This window comes from Chinchilla lanigera, unplaced genomic scaffold (genome assembly GCF_000276665.1).
Source record: "Chinchilla lanigera isolate Chin_1 unplaced genomic scaffold, ChiLan1.0 scaffold00006, whole genome shotgun sequence".
Lineage (NCBI taxonomy): Eukaryota > Metazoa > Chordata > Mammalia > Rodentia > Chinchillidae > Chinchilla > Chinchilla lanigera.
Window position 1 is genome coordinate 41,905,363 of NW_004955407.1, and position 23,777 is coordinate 41,929,139.

The 23,777-nt window shown below is 54.6% G+C and overlaps 1 protein-coding gene across 1 annotated transcript in view; it reads left to right on the forward strand.

The window, feature by feature from the left end:
- Adarb1 (adenosine deaminase, RNA-specific, B1) overlaps nucleotides 1-23,777 on the forward strand; it is a gene marked incomplete at its 5' end in the record, with an annotated part of 76,561 nt that overhangs the window by 19,077 nt on the left and 33,707 nt on the right. The window contains 2 exon segments of the mRNA XM_005375908.2: nucleotides 17,222-17,296; nucleotides 20,883-21,817. Of these exon segments, the coding sequence (XP_005375965.1) occupies nucleotides 17,222-17,296; nucleotides 20,883-21,817 (1,010 nt within the window).

A 23,777-nucleotide genomic window follows, 5' to 3' on the forward strand; every position in this document is an offset into this window, starting at 1 on the left:
CCTTCTGGATGGCCTGCTCTTCTGGGGTGCTGGGTGGCACTTCCTGCGGAAGCCGCCTCGGCCTGGAGAGTTGGGGTCCTGACTTTCGATTCTGTCGTGTCTGTAGTTGAGTCAGGTTTTTGCTTTCTTCCTGAGTAAATCTTGCGTATCTTTTTCTTGGAATTTGTTCGTTTTATCTAAGTTCACAGTTTTGGGAATGAAGGCTTGCTGTTTTTTGCTGCTGTCAGAGTTTGAAGTGATGATTCTTTGGGGACCCTTTGCTGCCTGATGACCCGTCCCCCAGCGTGACGTGAACATAGTGATGTGATGCTCAGGACCGGAGGGTCAGGGAGCTGTTGTGCCATGGTGGCCAGGTCCCCTGCAGCTGGCATCTGGCCTAGAGGCGGCTGTGGGGGGGCTCCGCATCGGCTGTCCACCGGCTCCTTGGCCTTCTGCATGCCCTGAGCAAGGAGGCTCGGTGACGGGGGCATCATTCTCCCCGCGTCGCCTGTGCACGTTCTGCCCGGGCTTTTCCATGGCGCACGGGAATAGGAAGTGGAAGCCTGGCTCATCTTTCTGGCACCGTGGCCCTGTGTTTTCTGCCGTCTCTCGTCTGTGTAGGCACTGGGTGCACACACCTCCTAGACGGCGTCTGATCTTTCTGTGGCTGTGAGTTTCCCATGTCCTGGAAGAGCTCATCCTCAGGCGGCCCTGCCTCACCCTGTTCCCAGAGCCTGGGGAGCTGTGTGCCGATGGAGGGGGTGTGGGGGGCCTTGTGCGTTTTCCGAGTGCCCTTCTCCAGCCTGGTGCTGTTGGCACTGGTGGGCAGTGTTGGGCACGTGGGGTCCAGGAGGACGAGGTGGTCCAGGCTGGTGAGCTCCTTGACAGTGCCATGGGCCTTTGAGGGCAGAGCAGGGCAAGCCGCCCCAGCGGGTGGCCAAGGCAGCACGAGGTCGTTCTGCAGCACCTGGCCTTTGCACCTGGCTCAGTCCTTCGGGTCCCAGATGTCACCCACCCATCCCTGCCGTAGTCTCCCCTGGCCTGAGGCAGGGTAGCCGTGGGCAGGAGGGCAGGTGGACGCATTTCTGCATCTGTGCACTGGGTACACGTAGGCAGGTGTGGGACATGTGTGTGCTTCCTTGTACAGCGGGCTCGTGGATCCGCAGCTGTGTGGGACGCTCCTGCCCTGTGGGCCATGGGTGGCTTATGCCGGTCTGTGTGGGGCGATGTGGGCTCCGCCTGCTGCGGGAGGATGGACATGCCACAGTCATGCGTGTGCCCTTCAGACCATTGTAAGGGTACATGGGAAGTAACGTCGGCCCGTGTGCTCCGTTCAGTGGTTTTATTGGTGCTCGTTGCATTTCTGCAGTGGTGAAAGAGCTCACGGATACTGAGGGTGCAGCTGGCCAGCGCTGTCCACATGGGACCCTTGGGTGGCACTGAGACGTACAGGGACGGGTGGGGGACACAGGCGCCAACGGGGCGTGGTCAGAGCCCCGCAGGTTGCCGTCTGCAGGGAGGGCAACCTGCCCACCTCCGGCCACTGGGAAAGGCCCGCCCTGTCACTTCTGTGCCTGGGAGCATTCCGAGAATAGAAATGGCTTTAAAGGTTTTGTTCTCTAGTTGGTGCTGTTTCTGCTGTTTTTGCCTGGCCGGGGGCGCCAGAGACAGGGAGGGCAGCTGGAGGTGCCTGGTGTGTGGCTGAGCAGGGGCTGTGCTTTATTTTTGGCTGTGGCCCTTCTCAGCTCGATGAGTGATGTGAAATCAGTTTCTCTGCAGCCGGAGTTTATCAGGAGGCGCTGAGGACCCCAGCGCGGAGCGAGGCTGCAGACAGGGTTTCACGTTGCTATGCGGAGTGTAATTTACGGCCGCCTATTTTTAACAGGCCGTGGAAGTAAAGCGTCCCATTAATTATGCTATGTATGTGAAGATCAAGTATTTTTATATACTGTAGGCACGCACTAGAGGAATGCATTATTTATAGTCCTTTGCACAAATAAATTGTTCTGAAAGACATAGAGCCGTCAGCAGGCGCTCTCTGGCATGGGGCTGGGCTCTGCGGGCCTGAGCTCGGGCTCCTGCCGGCCGTGTGAACAAGAGCTGGCTGCGGCAGAGAAATTGTGTTTCTTTTCTTTTTATAAAATGAGAGCTAATTTTGGCAGCAGATAGTTTTGTGTGTTACTCCTTTCTCTCTCGAGGGTAGTTTGAAGTAAAAAATAAAATGTGGGCTTCGTTGCTGAAAATGCCTGCAGTTGGGGACGCGGTCCTGACGGGCTGTGACCCAGCCTGTTTCTCACCCGGGACCCTGTGCGGGCCGCGCGGGCACCGAGGTGGGGCCTCGTGTCTGGTCTCGGGCGAGCTCGATGTCCTGCCTTGCCTTGACCCCCGAGAAGACAGGTGTTGCACATGGGACTGTCCTCGGAGGCGGGGACGTCCCGGGGTCACACTGCCTTACCGGCTGCATTTAGCCAACTGTGCAGATGATGAGAAGGCAACTTTGCTTCCTGTGTAAGCTTGGAAGATTTTTCCGGGCGTTTCTCAGCGCTGCTGAGTGCCAAATGTTCTTCTGTAACAGACACTGCACTTCTCTGTATTTTCAAAGCGCTCCGTCTTACGTAACACGCTACGTAACGTTAGAAAGCACCATGGGGCCCACTACAGCGTACAGAGGAGCGTAGACGCGTAATGAGATGCTTTCCCTGTGGCGTGTGCGTGTGGCCCTGCGGGGCTGGGCAGGGCCATGGTGGCGGGCAGTGCCCTTGAGGTGGTAGAATGGTGAGGTGCTTGTGGTGGGGTCTGGCATGGGCATGGCCTCCCTGTGCTTCCCTGGGCCTCAGTTTCCAGAAGGAGGAGCTGAAGGGGAGCTGTGGGGAAGCCAGCGTGCTGTGCATGAGGCCGGCCCGCTCTGCGCGCCCCTGGGAGGCCCCATCACCGAGGGCCTGGCACCTCCCAGCCCCGCTGCCAACAGCTGCTCCGTGCAGCACCCTGGGCTGGCATGCGAGGCCCAGGCAGGAGACTCTCTTGAGGCTGTGATGTCTCGGGGGGCACTGTGGGGGCCCACACTTCTTAGGGGCTCCACACTGTGCCTCTCAGACTCTCGGCTCAGACTACCCCACCTGAGCTGGGGTGGTAGGAGCCCCGCCTGCGGCCCTTGGGGCTGCCAGAGGCCTTGGTTGTGGGGGGCGGAGCCTCGGTCCTGGGCTGCAGTGGGGCCTCCAGGGACCAGCGTCTGGCAGCGTTGCTTCCCCCAGCCTCCCGCCGTCTCTCCCACAGGCCCCGTCAGGCTGTGCTGGGCACGTCAGGGTAGGGCCCTCCTACCGGACGGCTCATCAGACTTCCAGTCCATGGTGGCATCGGCTATGACAGTGCCATGGGGTTCTGGGGTGGCAGGAGCCGCCAGGGTGTGGCGTCACTGTTCCTGCATCTGGCACTCGGCCCTGGAGGGCGGAGGGTGCAACAGACTGTGCTCCCGGCCTGGCCCCGGCACTGGAGCTGCCCGCAGTGACGGCAAGGGCACCGCTGTGCTGGCCCCGCGTGGCCGGGTGCCCCCGCCGCCGCCGCTGTTCCTCCTGGAGGCAGAGCCTGGCGTTTCCCGTTGGTCCCGCCTGGCGCACGTCTTCTGGGGCGTTACCTGCTTCATTCATCCCCAAGGTCCCTGTGTTTTCCCTTTTGCTTCAAACACTCTCCTTTCCTGAGATTTTGTGTTTCTCAACTAGATCACGGAGGTTGATCGCCCCATCCTGAGATTGCAGCCTGGCGCCTGGGGGTGGATGCCGCTGACCCTCCCTAGGCTCGGCTCCTGCCTGTGCCCTCAGCCCGGCCCTGTGCAGGTGTCCTGGCCCCCTTGCCCGCTCTGATGGTGGTGACTCACGGTGTGGCTGTGGCCTGTGAGCGGCCTCCTGTGGACAGCAGGTGGCGCTATAGGACCACGTCGCGGCCTCATTGCGGCTCTCACTTCCTTGAGCCCTGCTGTGCCCTTGTGGCTGCAGTGTGGCCGTCGTGAGGGACCTGCCGGCCGGCGCAGTCTTTAGGGCTCTCTGAGTCTGTCCCGTGAGCAAACACCGCCTCAGTTTAAGTGCAAGACTCAGCCCCAGCCAGGCTCTGTCGCAGACCAGGAACACCCTGTCTCTGCCACTGTGTGGCGCTTGGCGGTTGTTCCTTGGCCTGTGCAGTGTGTGGGTGACACCATTTTATGGTTGTGCTTCAGCTGAGGATTTCAGGCAGGTGATAATTAAGTCAAAATGCAAAAAAGACTCCCCCTTGACCTCTACCTCTACCAGTTCCCAGTCTGTGGTTGGTCTCCAGCAGCAGGACACAGCGGCCCGACCTCAGGAAGCATAGTGGTCCTCCGAGAGTGGGCAGTGGGGGTGCCTGGAGAACGGGGGCTCTGCAGGGGGTGCCGGCAGTGCCCACCCGCACATCTCCCTCCCAGCACTCCGTGCCACCTGATGGTCCCCTAGCCCAGCTTTGCCACTTGGCCCATGACCCAGGCTTTTGGCCTGAGCGGCATTGCTGGGGCCACACATGGTGTCCTTGACCCTGTCCCCCTGTCCCGGCGCATGGGTCCCGTCCGTGACAGGTCGTGGTGTCTGCTGTGGGAGGCACGTCCATGTGCAGAGGCATGTCTGTGAAGCGTGTTCACCTGGAGAAGCCTGTCCATGTCCATGTGGACAGGTGTGTCCGTGTCTGGGACCTGCACTGTGGGGCCCATGGTCGTCTCATCCCGCTATACCCTGCCCCTGGCTGGGTTGCCCAGCAGCTGCCCATCCGTGGCCACTAGTGCCTCGAGGAAGTGTAACGGTGGCAGACCACTGAGACTGAGGCCACCAGCTGCCCCAAGCACCTCCTCCCGGGCCCTCCCAACAGCCCTAGCCCTGTGTCCTACCACCATCCGCAGTGGTGCCCACACAGGGCTGTGAGGGGCCAGGAGGGTGACAGCACACGCCAGGCCCTGCTCCCGGGAGGTGGAGCAGGCTCTGACCAGGGCAATCTGCTGGCCACTGCCCTGCAGCCAAGGCCATGTGTGCAGCTATGCAGGTTGTAGACTACAACTCCACCTCCAAGGCAGGGCTTGAATGGCATCTGTCATGGCCGTAGGACAGGGGGTGGCTGGGCAGCACCCTTGCCTGATGCTGTGCTTGCTTCTTTGCCCCGGCGAGAGCACATGCCCACAAGAGCAGCGGGCAGTGCCTCTTCTTCACGATGCCTCTCAGGCAGCGACACAGCCCTGTGCAGGAAGATGCCGGTAAACGGTGAGGGGCTCGGCTGCGCTGCTCCTGCAGAGGCGACAGAGGTGACTGGGCCGCAGCAGCCGCCCGTTCCTGGAGTTGGTTCCGCGTGAATAACTGGCAGGTGAGTGACGGCGCCCTGAGAGACGCGGGGCCCTGGCACAGTGAGCTTCTTCCTCTTCTGTGAGCAGGGAAAGGTGCTGAGAGTTTATCCTGAGTTAATATTCTAGGAACGTTAAACTTCAGAGTCCTTACTCTAGGACGTAGATAAAAATGAATTAATTAGTTAGCGGGAGCGTCAGATGCTGATGGTGCGTGACTGTGGGTCGCTTCCCCTCAAGCTGAGCGATTGTAACTTGCACGGTCCCGCAGGTGCGGACGGGCTGCGCTTTTAAGCTTGGGAAAGAGCCTCCAGGTGCATTTTCAGTTGCAGACTCTGTGACCATGAGCGGCCCGTCCACACTGCTGGCCCGAGCCCCCAGCTGCCTGTGTTTCTGTCTTTCTCCTAAATAAACCAGAGGTGGGAGGAAGAAACAGGGAAAGGAAGAAATAGCAGCGGCAGAGCAGGCACTGGTGTGGAGCATCTCCGCGTGCCCTTGGAGTGACCCCTGGGCATGACGCGGAGCTTGCAGGTCACAGCGACCATGGCGCGGCCCCCCTGGCTCCCATGCCCCACGCAGGCTCTCACCGCCTTCCTCCCCTGCGCCTGCGGCCCTCTCACCGCAGCTGTGTGCCGGCCTCTGCAGGGCAGCACGCGTGGCTGTCTGTCCGCAGACACTGGCCTGAGCTGTGGCGCGTCTGCCTGGACGGGGCTGCACTGTGCCAGCACCGGCTGGTCAATCCCGAGCACCAGTGGCACCGTGGACTGTGTGGTGTGTGTGCACCATGTGTGCAGTCTGCGTGCACGTGTGTGTGTGTGTGTGTGTGTGTGTGCATGGCACTTGTGCCGGTGCGTTGTGTGCGTGTGCTGGCCCTGGTGGGGTCATGGTGCCGTGCGTGTCTGTCCCCCGGCACGGGGCAGTTGGAAGGGCTGGCACCTGCCCCACCCTTGGGTGCTCACGCTGCACCTGCTCTGCAGTCACCAGGGAGCCAGCTTGTTGCAGGCCCCAGACCCTGCGTGAATTAAGCGTGGAAAGTGGCCCGCAGTTCCCGGTGGGCAGCTCCTCCGGGCACAGCCCTGTCTCTCAGCCGCTCCTGTCTCCGTCTCCCTGGTCTACCTGGTCTACACGGGCTGTGTGTGAGCTTCATCCTTTATCCTGCGGTGCTTTCCCTCTGTTATTTTAGGGTGTCTGTGCAGCCGGGGCGACTCTGTTCCTAGAAAGGCTTGCAGGACTGCGCTGCCTGCTTGGTGTCCTGGAGCTGTGCCTGCATTGGAGGCTCGGTGTCACATGTCACTCTCTGTTGGTGCGCGAGGACGTTTCTGTGGTGCCTGGTCCCCGTCCAGCCCAGTCTTGCCTAATTCTGCGGTGTGATGGGCCAGCCCGAGACGGAGGAGCCTGCGGCCGGCCGTGGTGTCCTGTCGGCGGGGGTGGCTGTCGTGCTGCCTGCTGAGCGCTCCGCTGTGTGAGCTCCAGTGGCCGGGGACACAGAATGAGCCTGGGGCCGGCGTCGCTGGGCTGGGGAACTTTGAGCATGGGGGCCTTCCTCTGCGCTGTGGGGCGCCGGAATAAGAGGCGGCGCCGGAGACGCTCGGAGAGGAGAGGTAACGGAGCTGTTGTGTGAGTGCGTGAATGCGGGCTGCAGCGCCAGGGGAAGCGTGGGCTGAGGCTGCAGGGTGACCCGGTCTTGCCGGTGCCCGAGCCCCCTTCCCTGCTAGCCTGTCTGCTGCTGGCTTTGCGCAGAAAGGCAGGGTGGGCGGCTTGCAGAGGGGCGCCTCCGAGCAGCTCTGTGTGCACGTGTGGAAGGCGTGCTGGTGTCAGAGGCTGAAATGTAGTTTGCGAAGGTGTTTATACGACCTTTAAAGTTGGAGGCGCTGGTCATCGCAAGGTTTCTCCTCCCAGACAGACGCTGCAGGAGGGAGGTTTGGCCTCACCACCTCGCCTCAGGGATGCCTTTTGTCTCCTCAATCTCCTTTTTGTGCTGTGGAGACCAAGACTGCGGGGACCCCTGGGGAGATGCTTGTCTTCTAAGAGAAAGGAGGGCAGATTCCTTACATTCAGCACTCTAGGTGCATTTCAGGCCTCAATTCAAGGCGTGAAATCTAAATTCTTTTTCTTAGAACCAGATTCAAAAGTTGCCCATAACTGAGGATCGCACACTGTTGGATTTTGGAGGCGAAGTGTCCTATAAAAGCTCTGACAGTCGTTTTCCTCACGGAACTGAGCATGTTAGCAGAAATGTCCCCGTGGGGAGAGGCTTCCTGGAGGGAGCACAGACACAGGGTGGCTTTTGCCCCTGCCCCTGCCTTCCTGGGCATTCCCTTAGTGCCACATCCCGGGACCAGGGCGTGACCTGTCCCCTGCCGGGCTCTGTGGGGCTTCTGTACGGGAGCGGTCAGCTCCTCGGGAAATGAGCCGCAGATGTTCGCATGCTTCCTAAAGAGAAGAAATTAGTTTCCGAGTCAGCAGTCTTCATGGCGTTCGCTAAACAGACGGAGACAGGTCCCTAATGGGGCAGTGTCGGGGAGAGCCCGCCGCGGTCCCTGGGCGCTGTGGTGCTGTGCTTGCCGAGGTGCGCATGCCCAGGACAGAAGCCCCCTGCGCCTCTGTCTGCTCCTCACTGGGTTCAAACCGCGGTGTCCAGGATGGCTGCTGATTCCTGATGAGATTTTTAAAGCCGGATGTCATGAAGAACAGCACTAGGGAGACCAAGGCGAAATTTAGGAAACGTTTGCCAGAGACCCTGGATCTAGAATTGCCGTGCTTTCCCAGGGGCACTCACCACTGGACCCGAGGTGGGGGAGCCTCACGCGGTCCTACTCTTCCCCGAGCTCCCCGAAGCCCCAGCTCTGGTGTCTGAGCCCCGTCCCGCGGCGGGAGAGGCGGCTGAGCCATACTCCGGCTGACAGGGGTCCGGAGAGCTGGGGGTGGCAGTCAGGCCCGCGGCCAAGGGACCAGCCCGCTGTCCTCTGTGCGCACGCCCTGGTGAGCAGCGTGACTGGGGGTGGTGCTGGCTTCTGACCCTTCATCGGGGCACTGTCCCCGAAACCTGGGAAAATGCCTGAAGGTATAACAGGGATTCTGAGTTCCGTTCCCGGTACCATAAAAACCGAAACAAACAAACAGATATAACAGGGATTGTGGAGACTGGCTGTCCCATTTATACCAAACCAGTAAGAGAAGCAGTCAAATTCATTAATATCACTAACAATTACTATTGGATTGATCGGATTTTCCCTTAAGTGAGGACGGGCTTTCAGAAGGCTCGCATGTTCTTTATGACTGCAGTGGGTCTTATTTTGAAGGGACAGACTGCCAGTTGTAAACCGGGAAAGCATTAAGATGGGTTACTGGTGCCGAGGCTTTACCACAGCCGGGCAGCAAGCCGAAGTGGAGCACAATTCTGCCGCCCCAGTAGCTGTTAGTAATGTTAATGAATTTTAACACTTATCTCACCAGTTTTTAACCTATAAATTTTTAGTGGCTTTTTGAGATAGCATTTTCCGCTAGGTCGGTGGAAAATATTCCCTTCCTGACACTTCTTTAATTGAAGTAAACTGTGTCCTTTGTGCTTTATTTTAGAATATTTCCTTTCACTAGGTGGGGAGGGGCGGCTTTCCAGGTGGAGGGAGGAGATGTAAGCATCTCTATGAGGAACCATGGTCCCAGTGCAGACTCAGTCCTATTCCCTGAAATCGAAGGCTGCGCGTGGAGCGTGGTGAGGACCCTGTGGCTGGTCGGCTTGGTGGCCTGGCTCGGTCCTTGCCCATGCCGGTGCCCAGCTCCCCACCATGCTTGTTAGAAAGTGCACTCGAGTGCCCAGGTGTCACACTCTGCAGGTGTCCCCCGTGCCGCCAGACTGCCTGCCCCATGCGTCTCAGCGGCCCCGCACCCACGCATGTTCTGCGGGTCCCAGGCCCTCCGCTTCCCGTCGAATGCTCGCCCCGCCCACCCGACTGCACCGCACACTGCTCCCCTCTTCCTGCCCAGGTAAAAGGGCATCCTGGGAGGTGATTGTGAATATTGCTGTCGGATGAAGCTTTTCTTAACTGGCCCTTGCTGGAATGCTCTTGCATATGGGGTTTTCTGTAGGGTTTGCAGAAGGGCTCTTTGCAAAATGTCACAGTGGCTCTGGGAAGTGCTGCACAGCGCCTGCTTTTGCTGTCTTTGTTTCGTGACCTTTGCCACCAGAGTTGGCATTTGCAGGCACCGAGGACTCTGGCGTCTGCCCTGCAAGAGCCCCCAGCTCCGTCCAGAGCACACAGCTCCCTGGCACATGTGCAGGGCAGTTGCCCTCTGCTGGGAGACCTTTCCGTGTGCCCCGTGGAACCCTCACGTGGAAGAGCAGGAAAGCAGTGTGAGCTGTGCAGACCTGTGGCCCCTGTCCGGTGGCGCGCCCTCCCCTGTGCTGGGGCCTGCTTCCCTGCCATTGCCACGCCCGTTTTTCTGCTCCCAGACACCTGCGGGCGGTCAGCCTTGCCAGCGCACTGTGACAGATGCGTTAGGGGTAGAACTTGCACTCACGTGTGTGTGTGTGTGTGTGTGTGTCTGCTTTTGAATTCAACCGTTTGTGCTGAGACTGTAGAGTCGTGTGTTCCAGCCTCTCTCCTTGTTGCACAGTACCCAACGCCCACAATTTAAAGGCGCGCAGCTCCATTCTGGCTCGTATCTCAGTCCATGGTCAGTGGCTCCAAGGCAGGGCAGCAGGGCAGAGGGGCCTGGCGGAGGGAGCTGCTCACCGCATGGTGGACAGGAAGCAGAGAGAAGGGAGGAGCAGGGAGAAATCCTTCCAGGCCCCGGCCCTGGGGTCCTATCTTCCGACCAGCCCTCCCTACAACATGAAGCCAGCTGACACCACCATAATTCGCTCACCATGCAGAAGCCCCGCTGTGAGTGTGCGGCCTCTGCAGGACATCTGGATACAATCTGGCACCATGCTCATGGAAGCCGTTCTCATGCACAGGAGCCTCTCTTCTCTGGAACAAGCCCTCTGTGCTGCAGTGGCCCTCGCTGGTGGTCGCATGTTTGGTTTTAAGAAACTGCCACACCCCTTTCACCACGGCAGTGCCGTCTCCTTCCCACCCAGGTGTGCAGCACGTGTCCCCCACGCCCTCGCGGCACCAGGCCATTCTCACCTGTGAGCCGCGGGGTGACCACCAGCTAGTGACCTGCATATTGTCTGGCGCAGCTGTGTGTCCCTTACGGTGAAGTGACTCTTCCTGGCTTTTGCTCATTTCTAAATAATTGGTTTTCCTGTTCCTGACTGAGACCTTCTCGTGTGTTTTGTGTGTTGAAGACGTAGTTTTCATGTGGTTCCTCCCAGTGTTTTGCTTCTTTTCTCTTTTGTGCTTTAGTTTTTCTTAGAGTGCAGGTTCTCACACAGTTACCAAGGATCTTCTGGGTTTTAGTGAAATCTGTTGTGAGTTCGCCTTTTCCATTTCTAATTGAATGGATTTGGGCCTTTCCTTATTTTTGGTAAGACTGGCTAAGGATTTATTTTGTTTATCCTTTTGTAGATGTAGCTCTTCAATTCACTGACTCTTTGTACTCTTTTTTAATCTCACTTTCATCTCTGATTTGTATTATTTCTTTGCTAGTACTAGCATTGGATTTGGTTTGTTCCTGTTTTTAATACCTGGAGGTGCATCATTAGGTTCCTTGTGCTTGCCCTGTTCTTCTGATGTGGACATTCACAGCTGTAAACTTCCCACTCAGGTCTACTTTCATTATGTCCCATAGGTTCCAGTGCGTTCTGCTGGCCTTATCGCTTGACTGTAGGAACTGAGTTCTTCTTTAATTTCATCTGTGACCTCTCAATTATTCGGAGGTTGTCTTAGTTACGGTTCTCATTGCTGAGGCAAAATACCCAACACCCAAAGTTAAAAGATGACAGGTTTGTTTCAGCTCTCAGTTTGTAGAGGTTTCAGTCCATAGTCGGCTGGCTCCAAGTCAGAGTGGCATGGCACAGGGGCATCGCAGAGAAGAAACAGCAGATGGCAAGCAGGCAGGAGAGAGCAAGGCAGCAAGGAGGCAAGTGGCGGCAGAAGCAGCAGAAGCTGCTCCCTTTTATCCCTTCTGAGCTACTTCCCTCTTAGGTGCCACCCACACCCTGGGTGGGTCTTCCCATTACCCACACCCAGAACTATGCTGGCCTAATCAGTGGACTAATTTAGTAGTCACGCATCTTTAATTCCAGCGTCACTCACCCTAGACCCAGCACCTCCCAGAACTCCTACCTGTGAGCACATGAAGCTTTGGGGGGACATCTAGACACAAGCCATAACAAGGGTATTGTTTAATTTCCATGTGTTAGAAGATTCTGTGTATGGTGGGTTAACTAATGGTCAGCTTGTAACACCCAGCTGAACTGAGTCATGGTGGTGCTGGGTGTGGATGGCCCACCTGGGGATTGTTGCCAACAGCATAAAAACAGAACTGAAAGGGAAGAGGGTGTGCCGCTAATTTTCCTGGTTTTCCTGATATGAACTCAGCTGTTCTCATCTTTGGAGGAGCTTGGGTCCTCTCTGTCACTGAGGATGGCTCTGGTTCTCTTGGGGGAGCTCTGGTCTTTACTTTGTCACTTCCTGGCTCTAGTGCAGATCCCTCAGCTGCTGGCACAGACCCTTCATCCCAGTGGTGCAGACTTTCTGGCTTCCACCACTGACCTTTGGGCCTTCTCAGTGCAGATCCGTGATACAGACTTGCATGAGACATTGTTGTGGGCTCTGGGCTTCCAGCTGGTCTCATGGAGGACATTGCCATGGGATCCAGGCCCTCAGCTGGACTCTTCGGGTCTCTAGTGTGTGGACAGATCTCCTGCACTCTTGCCTTGACTCTTTGGGTGTCAATATTATAAATAATCCTATAAACTATGCATCCTGTATTAAATCTATTCCTTTGCAAACCCTGATTATAACACTGCTTTCTTTTGCCATTGATTTCTAATTTCATTGCACTATGATCTGGTAGCCGTGGGGTACTTTCACTTTTCCATTTACATAAGCATGCTTTATGGGCTAGGTATGGTCTATTTTATAACCTCATGTGCTACTGAGGAGAAGGTATACAGTGTTGGAACACTCTAGATATATGTTAACTCTGTTTGCTTGAAGGTTTGGTTCAACTCTGATATTTCTTTGTTGAGTTTTTGTCTAGTTGATCCATTTGTGACAGTGAGGTATTGAGGTCCCTTATTGCAGTTGTATTGGTGTTTATCTCATTTTTCATGTCTGTTAGTTTTATGAAGTTGGGCATGTCAGTGTTTGCTGTATGTATATTTATAATTGTTATCTCTTCCTATTGAATTGATGTGACCTTTTTGTCTACTTTGATCAGTCTTGGCTTAAATCCACTTTGTCTGAAATTAGGATAGCTACTCCTGCTGTTCTCTGGGTCCCTGTTGCATTGAATGTTGTTTTCCATCCTTCGATTTTTAATCTGTGGATTTCTTTTCGAATTACATGTGTTTCTTGTATACCAAATGTTGTGTTTTGTCTCATGATCCATTCTGCCAGTCTGTGTCTCTGATTGGGGAATTGGGACATTCACATTGAGTTATTACTAAGAGGTGCTGAGTTATTGCTGTCATTGCATTGCTTTTTTGTTACTGATTTTCTTTTTTTCTTTTCCCTTTTGCTTAGCTGCCCATCCTACTAGGTGTAGTGATTCTTTTTGAGTTACTGGCATTGTTGGCTTTATTGTCTGTTTTTAGGATATCCTTGAGAATTTTTTGTGGTGTTGGTGATGGTCATGAATTTCTTGAGGTGCTCCTTGTCATGGAAGTACCTTATTTCTCCATCAAATTTTGCAGAATACATACGTAGTGGTAGGAGTTTGTAACCTTTCAGGGTTTGTAGCACTTCACTCCAAGCCCTCCTGGCCTCCAAGGTTTCTATAAAGAAGCCTGCTGTGATTCTGGTGGGTTTAACTCTATGTGTGGTTTGTTGCCTTTCTCTGAGCTTGTAAGACTTTGCCTCTGTGATGCACTCTAGTACTGTGAGTGTGATGTGGTACAGAGAGGTTTTCTCCTGGTCATGGCTGTCTGGGGTTCTAGATGCCTCATTTATCTGTATGTTCATTTCTCTCCCTATATTTGGGGTATTTTCTACCATTTTTCCTGCAAACAGGCTTTTTTATGCCATTTGTGTTGTCCTCTGATTTTGCACTTAACCCAGTTACTGTTAGATTAGCCTTCTTTGCCTCATCCAGTAGCTATTGGGTCCATTTTTCATGTTCGCTTGTTGCCGTAAAGGTGTCTTTGAGTAGCTGGTCTAATAAGACATCAGTAACCTCTGGTTCTGGAATTCTGGCTGCACACTGGCCGCTTCTGCTGCCCACACTTTGTGTATAATTAATAATCTCCTGGGTTTCTGATGAAATCTTTCCATGGACTCTTAATTCTTTGCCAGCCTGGTCGTCCAGGTTTTCTATAGTTTTGTTCAGCTCATCTAGCTTTTTATGAGTGTCTTCTGAAAGTTCCCTGATCATTTTGGTTATCACTTCCATTATCAGTTTGATTATATCTTCTGTGATTCCCAGGTGCCTCCTTGATCTGTGTCCTGACCTGCTCTGTTATGCTTTCGAGTGACTCAGGAGTGTGGTTTGTGCTCTTCTCCTTGGTCCCCCGCATTTGCTTCAGGGGAGTTGGGAGTTGTAGGAGGCGCTTTGTTGCCTGTCTTCTCATTTTTTTCTGTTGTTTTGTGGTGAAGTTTGTGCCACTTATAACGTAAAGACTTGGTTGCTAGTATAAAGTTCTCTTTAGTCAGTCACGTCTCAGTTATGCACTTTGGGCATGGCTAGTTTTAGTTCTTTGTCTGTCCCCAAAATCCAGCCACCTCTGTTAATTTGGGGTTCTAGTATTGTTAATGTCACAAAGATAATCTGAGCGTTGGTTTACAGAGAAGGCCCATTAAAGTGACATTTGTGTCACCCTGGTAATATCAGGCAGGTCAGCTGTAGTCATGTCATCCAAAGTAAACTGGATATTAACATGCCATAAGAACCAATCACGTACCACCCTTACCTCTAGAGAAGAAATTTTCTAAACATTAAGACAACTCAGGTATTGACGTATGGCTAATATGTACTAAATGTGCAGCTTTATTTCTGCTAATGGTAGAAAAAAAATCAACAGTAACTTTGTAGAGTGAGCTACCTAAAGATTAATAAAGCTTTATGCTTAGTCTATTAAAGATCTAGGGGGTTGGAATGCAAGAGGAAAAATGAGGAACCTTGACTGTGATGTGAGGGGGAGAGAAGCTCTCAGGTCTTGCTGGGGAGTGGGAGGCTGTTTATAGAATTACGTAAAAGTAACCGAAAAAACTTGGGAGAAATGGAAGATACAAGAAAAAGGGAGAATAAACGAAATTATATGGGGAATAAAATAAGAGAAAAATTAAAAGGGAGAAGAGGAAGAATAAGTAAGAAAAAGAGATAAAAAGCAGGGAAAAAGGACAAAGGAAAATTCCCTAAATCACAGAAAACTAGTAAAGAAGAGAAGGAAAGGAAGCTGGGCATGGTGGTGCATGCCTGTAATCCCAGCACTCGGGAGGCTGAGGCAGGAGGATCATTGTGAGCTTGAGACCAGCCTAGGCTACAAAGTGAGCTCAGCCTGAACTGCATAGCAAGACCCTGTCTCAAAAAGACCAAAAAAAAAAAAAAAAAAAAAAAAAAAAAAAAAAAAAAAAAAAAAGGAAAGGAAAGAAGAAAACGAAAACAATACAGACACAAAGAAGAAAATAATTTCTCTATGTTTTTTTTTTTTTTTGAGCCAAGGTCTTGCTATGTAGTTCAGGGTGGCCTTGAGCTCACCTTGTAGCCCAGGCTGGTCTTAAACTTGAAGCCATCCTCCTGCCTCAGCCTCCCGAGTGCTGGGATTACAGACGTGTGCCACCATGCCCGGCATCTGTGATTTAGAATGTGTGGATTTTTTCTGACATGTACAATTTTGGGCAATGTCCAAAGCAGGACATGTTCCTGCTCACGCTGGTAGATAAAGAAGGCAGTCAACCCCGGATCCATGCCGGATGCGGTACCAGGCAGTCACCACGGGCACGTAGCACTGGGAGCCCTGGACCGAAGCTGCCCTGCAGCTGCTCTGAGTCCTGGGCTCCAGCAGTCAGCTTCCCCAGGATGGCCTCTGGCCAAGCACTCTCTCCAGGGATTGGGGGGCATTGGACTGGAGCCCCTTGCCAACTGTTACCTGGGTCTCACATGAGACCCAGTCTGCATCTTTTTAACAGGGTCCTTTGTAGAGCAAGAGTTTTTATTTTTTATTTATTTTTTTGTTTGTTTGTTTGTTTTGGTTTTTCTCCGGTACCGGGAACCGAACTCACGACCTTTCACCTGCCAGGCAGGCGCTTTGCCGCTGAGCTAAATCCCCAGCCCCAAGAGTTTTTATTTTTGATGAAGTCCAATTTTCAGTTTTTCTTTTGTGGATTATACTTTTTCTGTTGAGTCTAAGAACTTTCCCTGGCCCTAGATCTTGAGGATTTTTCTCCTAAGGTTTGTCTACAAGTTGTGTACTTCTGTGTTTTGCACTGAAGACCTATTTGCAGAGATTTCGGATGCGTTACATGGCCGTGGGAGGGGCCCCTTTCGGCCCCCGTGCCGTCACTGCAGGGCTGTCCCTGCTTCGTCGGGGAGCAGGGCATGGCCGTGTGGGTCGCTGCTGGGTGCCCTGCTTGTCATCTCTCACCAGTCACACACTGCACTGATGGTGACTCTGCCCAGAGCGGTGCCCGCTGGACCTCGCTCCCTAGGTCACTCGGCATTGCTGTCGCCGTGTGCTGCCTGTGCTGGTGTTCCCTCTACCCTCTGGGCGTGCCCTGGTGCTTGGCACGACTGGTGTTTTCTTGGAACCTCCGTGTATCACACCCCGAGCCTCGAGGGGGAGCCCCGCCTCTTCCTCAGCTCACTTTCTGGCCCTCGCCCTGCAGGTGTGCTCACTGCCTCCTCCGGGCCCGGTGCGGGCAGAGGGAGGCTGCTCCTGCCGAGTGGTGGGGTTCATCGGGACCTGTGTGGTGCGGGCGGTGCTGGTGGGGATGACGCTGCTCTGAACTCGGCCTGTGTGAGCGCTGTCCAGCAGCATTTACCCTGGGATTCCTCAGATGCTGCTTCACATTGGTTCTAGGTTCCTTTGGTGTCCATCTTGGCTCATAACAGGCTCTCGGAAAACATGCGGAGTAGTTAATAAACATAAAACAGCAATGCTTTTAACACTGTCTGGGACACTTTCCCAAAGAAAGCGTTCCACATGGAAACTTACTTAACTTTTAGCAGTGCGCTGGCTAGAAGTCCAGTCAGATTAGTAACTAACAAATGATTGTCCTGAGGACTACATATTTTACGTATGTGGTATATGAAATAGAGGAGACCTGTGCTTGTCTTAGCGCATTGAATCACCGTTTCCCTAAAAGCAATGAGCTTTTTCAACATTTATAATCAGTTTGTGTGTATGTGAAGCAGTGTGTGGTTTGCAAGTTTGCAAATGCTTTTCCTCATTTGCAGCTCGCTGGGTTTCTTTCTCATAGATTGTTAGCAGCATCTTGTGAAGTGTATCAGGAATGTTCAGGAAGAGGAAACCCTTAGGTTTCTTATAATTAGGTCATTGGGATCACTGGTCTTTGCAGAGTCCCGTGGTTCCCCTACCAGCTGGTGGTAAGTTGTGCATGGTGAGAAAGTAGGGCCGGGTTTTATCAGTGGCGTGTGTTTAGCCTCTCCTGTGAGGGGCTCTTTGGATGCAGAGAGGTGTAAGCTGAATCGCAGAGGCACCAGTTCTTGATACGTAGCTTCCCTTTATAACCCAAGCCACGAGTCGCTTTTGTTTCACGGTGTTTTTCCTTAGTTTGCAGGGACATCGTGACCACTCCACGGCAGCCTCGCCTCGTTTCAGTAACTCTTGCTTTCTTCTCTCAGACAGGAGCCGTCTCCACCAGTCCAGAAACCCCCACAAGTGCTCTGCCATGGATGCGGAAGACGAAGAGAGCATGAGTAAGACCTAGGCTCCCGCATAGCCCGCATAGCTCATTTCCTATTCACGGTTTAGCGTTTTGTAAGCTTGGTTAGCAGGTGAATTGGGGAACCGGATGTTGCCTTTGCTCTGGGCTGTTGGCAGTGGTGTATTTTTGTAGATTCCGTACGGCAGGTATCAGCATTTACCGTGGACGTTTTCCCTGCAGCACCTGTGTAGATTTCCCATTCCTCGTCGCCATGGGCCATCTTTTTGTTGTGGAAACGTCCTCTAGGTGCACATCCCGAGGCTCTGCGTGGTTTCACGTGATGTCGTGTGGCAGCCTGGTCCTTGTGCTGAGTCGAGGACGGCCTCTGAGATGGACTCAGACACCTGTCCTTGCGCGTCAGTGCGCGGCTCCCTGAGATGCCGGCCCTGAATTTGGAGAAGAAGTCTCCCACATCCTTGGTCTCTGGAGGCCCTGTGAGAGCTGGGCCTGGCGTGGACCAACCCCCAGCCCTGCGGTCCACTCTGCCTGCCTGGGGCTGTGGGATGGAGGCCTCAGGCTGCACCGGGCTTGCGGTGTTGCTCTCTCCAGAAAGTTCAGCGACTGCACCTCTCACTTCTGCTTTGCCCTCAGTGCCAGAGGGCAGCGGGGACCCAAGGAAGCTCAGCTGCTGCACGGAAGGGGGACGCCCACCGGAGGGGGCTGCCTGGGCGACGGCGTCTTCTTGCCGGCATGTGGACACTGCCTGTCTTGAGCAAGAACGTGTGGCTGCCGCCCAAGCCCCACTGACTGGGCGTGGTCCCAACATCAGAACCTCACGCAGTCAGCGCAGCACTCTCTAGGACACAGGCACAGTGAGGCCTCGGACGCAGGCCCGCTCCCGACCGCCCCAGAGTGCTGCCAGCCCGCGGCGTGTGCAGACAGTGCCCTGGCTCGCTGTGGTCACTGCGGACCTTCCTGTGGGCTGCGGTCAGTTCCCACCACTGACCTTGGCCTCGGGTGGCGTGGGCTGCGCTGGCCCGGTACACGCGGCCCTGCCAACGTGTGAACCGCCTGAGATGGCAGCGGTGTTCACGGGTGCTGTCCTCATCACCCTGCTCTGGAGATACTTTGCAGACCCGGCCGGGGTGTCTGCTGGGCATTCCACCTGCCATTTCCAGTTTTGCTGCCACTTTTAAGATGGAGAGTGAACTCACTCCCGTTTTAGAGAGTGGGGCCTGTGCTGTGCCAGGGCCATCCCCCCAGGTCCTCAGAGCCACCTGGGGACTGTGGACCGTGCCCCCACCCCGGGGCCTGGTGACTTAACCCCCGAAGGCCCTCCTGAGGAATTCTCTGGAAAGATGAGCTGCTTGGTGCTGTGCCAAAACTGAAATGCCAGGCCTGTGTTTTCTCTGATTTTGAGAGCAACTAAAAGTTTTATCGTGGTTAACATTCACCTTTCTGAAATGTGCTATGATGTGCGGAGAGAAACCCTCTGTGTCAGAAGAGCTGTGAGAGCAGGGCCTCCTCCTCTAACTTTAGCATTTCCTTTTCCTTTACTTAATAGCATCTTTAACAGAACGTGAGTGGCCCTTTTGAAGTACATGAGAGTTGAGGATTGTACTGTGTCGCAGTGTATTTCGCTTCTATCGCAAGACTGTTTGTCAGTCTCTATGCTGGTTATCGTTATGTCTGAAAAGAAAGAATTGGTTGTTTCAGAGGTTATAAACATGTGATCAAATGCATGTCAGAATTATGATTTGATTCTCTGTGCTGATACTTCTGTGTAGCCACAATGGTGAACTGTGAGTGATGTCTAGTTTGTGATGTTCTCTCTCCCTCCACTAATCTCTTGATTTTGTCTTGACTCTACCTTCCTAAACCTTCGTTCCCTTGAGCACCGAAAGGAGTAACCTACCGGCCTTTTGCTGGAGGATGTTATAAATGAAAATTTAGCAAACATTCCGTCGCTTTGTGAACCGAGGGAAGTGGTGTGTGTGTCAGGTGTCCCGGAGGCCAGGCTCACGAGGGGGTCCCCTGGCCGGTCCAGTCTCCCCAGGGCTGTGTGTAGATCAGGCTCCTCCTTTGCTGTCTGGGCAGAAGGACCCCAGCCCTGGACATTGACAGCTTAACGTCAGTGACTGATTGATGATAGCCGAAGCCACACCAACAAACATTTTCAGGGCTCTCAGTTTACTCAGCATAATGAGGAACTTTTTCCATGTTGTATAGTAGAAACAGACCCTAAGCTTTCATATTGGGGTGCTTGTTTACAGTTTACGAGTATTTTGAGTATTTAAAAGATGTGGATTTTTGACAGCTACTGGTAGGTCTTTAATGACCTAGATAGCAACAGCATTACAAAGTCCTAAGCCAGGCGACCTATAAAACTATAAGAAGGAATGATTTTTTTTTCTTTTTAAAAAAGTGTGGCAGATTAAAGGCAGGAGAGAACATTTTTAAAAATTTCCCCCTTAAAATCAAAATCATGTTTATTTTGCCATGCACTTTTAGAATCCTGAAATTATGTTTACAGATTTTAAACAAAGTAGGATGAACAAATCATTCAGGAAGTGCATCAATTAGTTGATTTTTAGAAAGGTGAAATTGTCAGATATATTTATGCACTTAGGAAATTGTAGTCTGCTTACAGCTTTGACTTGATATTTTGTTCTTATTTTTTATCATGGAATGAAGTAAGGATTCTGAGATAGAAATGGTCCCCATATATAATGAAAAAACCTTAAATGAATACCAGAAATAAAACTGTAGCCTTCAGAAAGAATTTCTAAAAAGTCACAATACTTTACACAATAAGCAATTTTCTGCAGTGGGTTCATAAACTAAATCAAGTAATGGCCTGGACATTCTAATCCCCAGGGCCTGTTTAGCCTCAGAGGTTAGGGACCATGCCTGCTCTACTGAGAGGTATAGAGGGAAAGCCCTTGGACACTGTGGACCAGGGCCCTTGAGCGGCCCAGACAAGGAGGAGCACGCTGAGGTGCGTGTCTGTCCATCCGTCTGTCCGCTCACTGATGGACCATACTGCATGTCATCAGATGAAGTGTGAATTCTTTTTTGAATTCTCAGCACCCAGCACTTTGAAAACCTGAGGGAAGTACTGTATCTCTGGACAGATTGGAATATTCTCAGTAGAAAAATCATTGAACATTTTTACTTTTTTTTCTGCAGTACTAGGGATTGACTGAACCCAGGGCCTTTGCACTGAGTGCGTCCATAGTCCTATTTTTGTTTTTATTTTGAGACAAGGTTTCATAAGTTGCTAAGTTGCCCAGGCGGGGCTGGAACTTGCTGTCCTCCTGCTTCAGCCTCCCAGAGTGCTAGGGTTACAGGCGTGCGTACCATGCCGGGCTTAAGACCTGTACCTGTTAATGCAGAAGCAGTGGTGAAGGAATAGAAGAGGCGTTAGCCCTTATTTGGCATCCTCGAAGCTGAGGCTGACCGTTCTCTGGCCCCCTGTGCAGTTCCTCCAGTTACACACACACACACACACACACACACACACACACACACACACACACCACTGAAGCGGTCACAAAGAGGTAAAGGAATCTATAAATTTTGCATTTACAAGATCCTGCATCGAAGGCGTTGTAAGTTACTCTTTCTGGGCACCGCAGGTTCCAGCAGTGCCGATGTTAAAGAAAACCGCAATCTGGACAACGTGTCCCCCAGGGACAGTGGCACCCCCGGGCCCAGCGAGGCCGCCCTGCTCCCCAACGGGGGTGGCAGCGGAGGCGGCAGGAAGCGGCTGCTGGAGGAGGGCAGCAACGGCCACGCGAGGTACCGCCTGAAGAAGCGGAGGAAGATGCCGGGGCCCGTGCTGCCCAAGAACGCGCTGATGCAGCTGAACGAGATCAAGCCGGGGCTGCAGTACACGCTGCTGTCGCAGACGGGGCCGGTGCACGCCCCGCGCTTCGTCATGTCCGTGGAGGTGAACGGGCAGGTGTTTGAGGGCTCGGGCCCCACCAAGAAGAAGGCCAAGCTGCACGCGGCCGAGAAGGCCCTGCGCTCCTTCGTGCAGTTTCCCAACGCCTCCGAGGCCCACCTGGCCATGGGCAGGACCCTGTCGGTGAACACGGACTTCACGTCCGACCAGGCTGACTTCCCGGACACGCTCTTCAACGGCTTCGAGACGCCTGACAAGGCGGAGCCGCCTTTCTACGTCGGCTCCAACGGCGACGACTCCTTCAGCTCCAGCGGGGACCTCAGCCTGTCGGCCTCCCCGGTGCCCGCCAGCCTGGCCCAGCCGCCCCTGCCCGTGCCGCCTCCCTTCCCACCGCCCAGCGGGAAGAACCCGGTGATGATCCTGAACGAACTGCGCCCGGGGCTCAAGTACGACTTCCTGTCTGAGAGCGGCGAGAGCCACGCCAAGAGCTTCGTCATGTCCGTGGTGGTGGACGGCCAGTTCTTCGAGGGCTCGGGCAGGAACAAGAAGCTGGCCAAGGCCCGGGCCGCACAGTCTGCCCTGGCCACCGTCTTCAACCTGCACCTGGACCAGACACCATCGCGCCAGCCTGTGCTCAGCGAGGGCCTGCAGCTGCACTTGCCACAGGTGAGGCCCCGTGTCCCTGCGCCCAGCCACGCTCCGTGACACTGCCCTGCTCCTCCCTCGTGCCTCTCCCCTAGTGGGGGTGGTCAGCGCTGGGCCCGCTGTGGGGTGCCTCAGCTGGGCTCCACGGACACATGGCCACGAGCAGCCCAGCAGCCCCTGCTGCAAGCTGGGCACGGACAGTACAGGGTAGGGACACCACGGCCCCATCCGTCCACCTCTCAGTCACAGTCAGAGTCGCCCGTCCACAGGGGTCCACCGGCCGGAAGCCTTTATCAGGAATAGGGCGCCGGAGCCGGAGCACTGTTTCCTGCTCTGATCCACACACAAATATTCAGGGCTGGGGGTACCGGCCTCACCCAGCAGGGCTGGCTGGTGGCTGCGTTCCCAGGGGTGCAGAGCAGGAGCCACAGGAAATAAGTTCCCCCGTGCGTGGGTACTGTGCAGTCTGCCAGCTGCCTGGGGGTCTCTGCACCCCGAATCTCCCGCCTGGCGTCCATGTGGGCCCCCTGCTTTGGCTGGACGAAGGAAGCCACTCTGAAGTTCCCGCTCTGCCACACCCAGCCCGCAGCAAGTCTAGGTGAAGCGAGGAGGAGCCTCAGGGTTTGCGTCCTGTTGCCCAGTGAGCTTGGGTCCTGCTCCTGTTCTTGGAACCCAAGCTCTGTGGGGCCGCGTGAGACCTGTTCCTCTGCCGTCTCGCGTGTTGGTTCCTTCCTGTCAGCTGCTCGGTGGCATAAAGGTGATGTACTACACCTCCGACCAGGAAGCATGGGGAACCAGACAAGACGGACGGGAAGCCACGTGGTCCCCAGGGCTTTCTCGTCTGCCTTTGACGCGGCTCCAGGACGCTCCACAGTTGGAGCCTGAGCTGCCCAGTTGTTCCCACTTTTTGAAGAGGTCTGTTTTGCCTGGAGCAGGCAGACAACACGCATAGACAGTGAGCCATCCAGCGTGTTTCCGGGTCTTCACGGACTGTGTACTGCTTCCTTGGCCAACCCCTTGCCCTGTTCCTGGGAGCCACTCTTCCACGTGTCACTCACAGAGCTTTGGCTTAGACCCGGTGATGTTTAATTCCCAGGCTTCCTGTTGGCAGGGCAGCCCACCTTCTGCTGTGACTCGTCCTCCCCTCGTTGACAGGGTGTCCAGGACCGTTGGGGTCATTGTGGCGCTGTGCAGGGTGAGCAGCTCGGGGCAGCAGACAGAGGTCCCCAAGGGTGTGTGGGTGCATGTGTCCCACTGACCTCAGGAAAGGACCGAGCCCCTGTCGAGGGCGGTGACGGCATCTGCTGGGACCCAGGTCCCCTCAACCTGTCCTGACGTCGCTGTCCTCTGTTCAGCACCTCTGTGTCCCAGAACCCTGGGGCAGCAGGGCTGTGCTCCTCTGCTCTGTGTGGCAGCCCTAGGGCACTCAGATGTGACAGGGGACCTGATGGTGGCCTTACTGCGTGGAGTCCCTGTGGCCGTAGCACTGGGCTCCGCCATCTTCGACAGGAAGTTTCAGCTGTGCTCCTCGGGTGGATACAGACCCTTGCTGGTCCCTCAGGGGACTGCAGAAGATGCGGGTCCAGCATCCTTCTCTCCTGCTGGACTTGTGGGCGTGAGCAGGTTATAACTCAGACCACGTTGTGCCCGCCCAGCTGTGCCGAGGCCTCCTGTGCTGTCACACAAGGCCTGTGGCAGGGCTGGACCGGGAAGAGCGTGTAGCTGTTGTTACCATGTCTGCACCAAAGAGTTAGAGGCGAGCCAGCTCCTGAACCGGGGGTTAGGAGCCGCCCTGGGGCGCAGAGCCTGCCCTCCGGTGACATTGGCACAGGTGCTGGGCTCGCTCTGCAAGTCTCTGGCCCGTGAGGCTCCGCTGTCCTTTCTGGACAGACACCCCTGCCCTGCAGGTCACAGGGACTATTTCTCAGGCTTCCGTCCCTCTCGGCGCTCTCTTAGTGTGGGTTCGGTGCTCTGTCCTTCA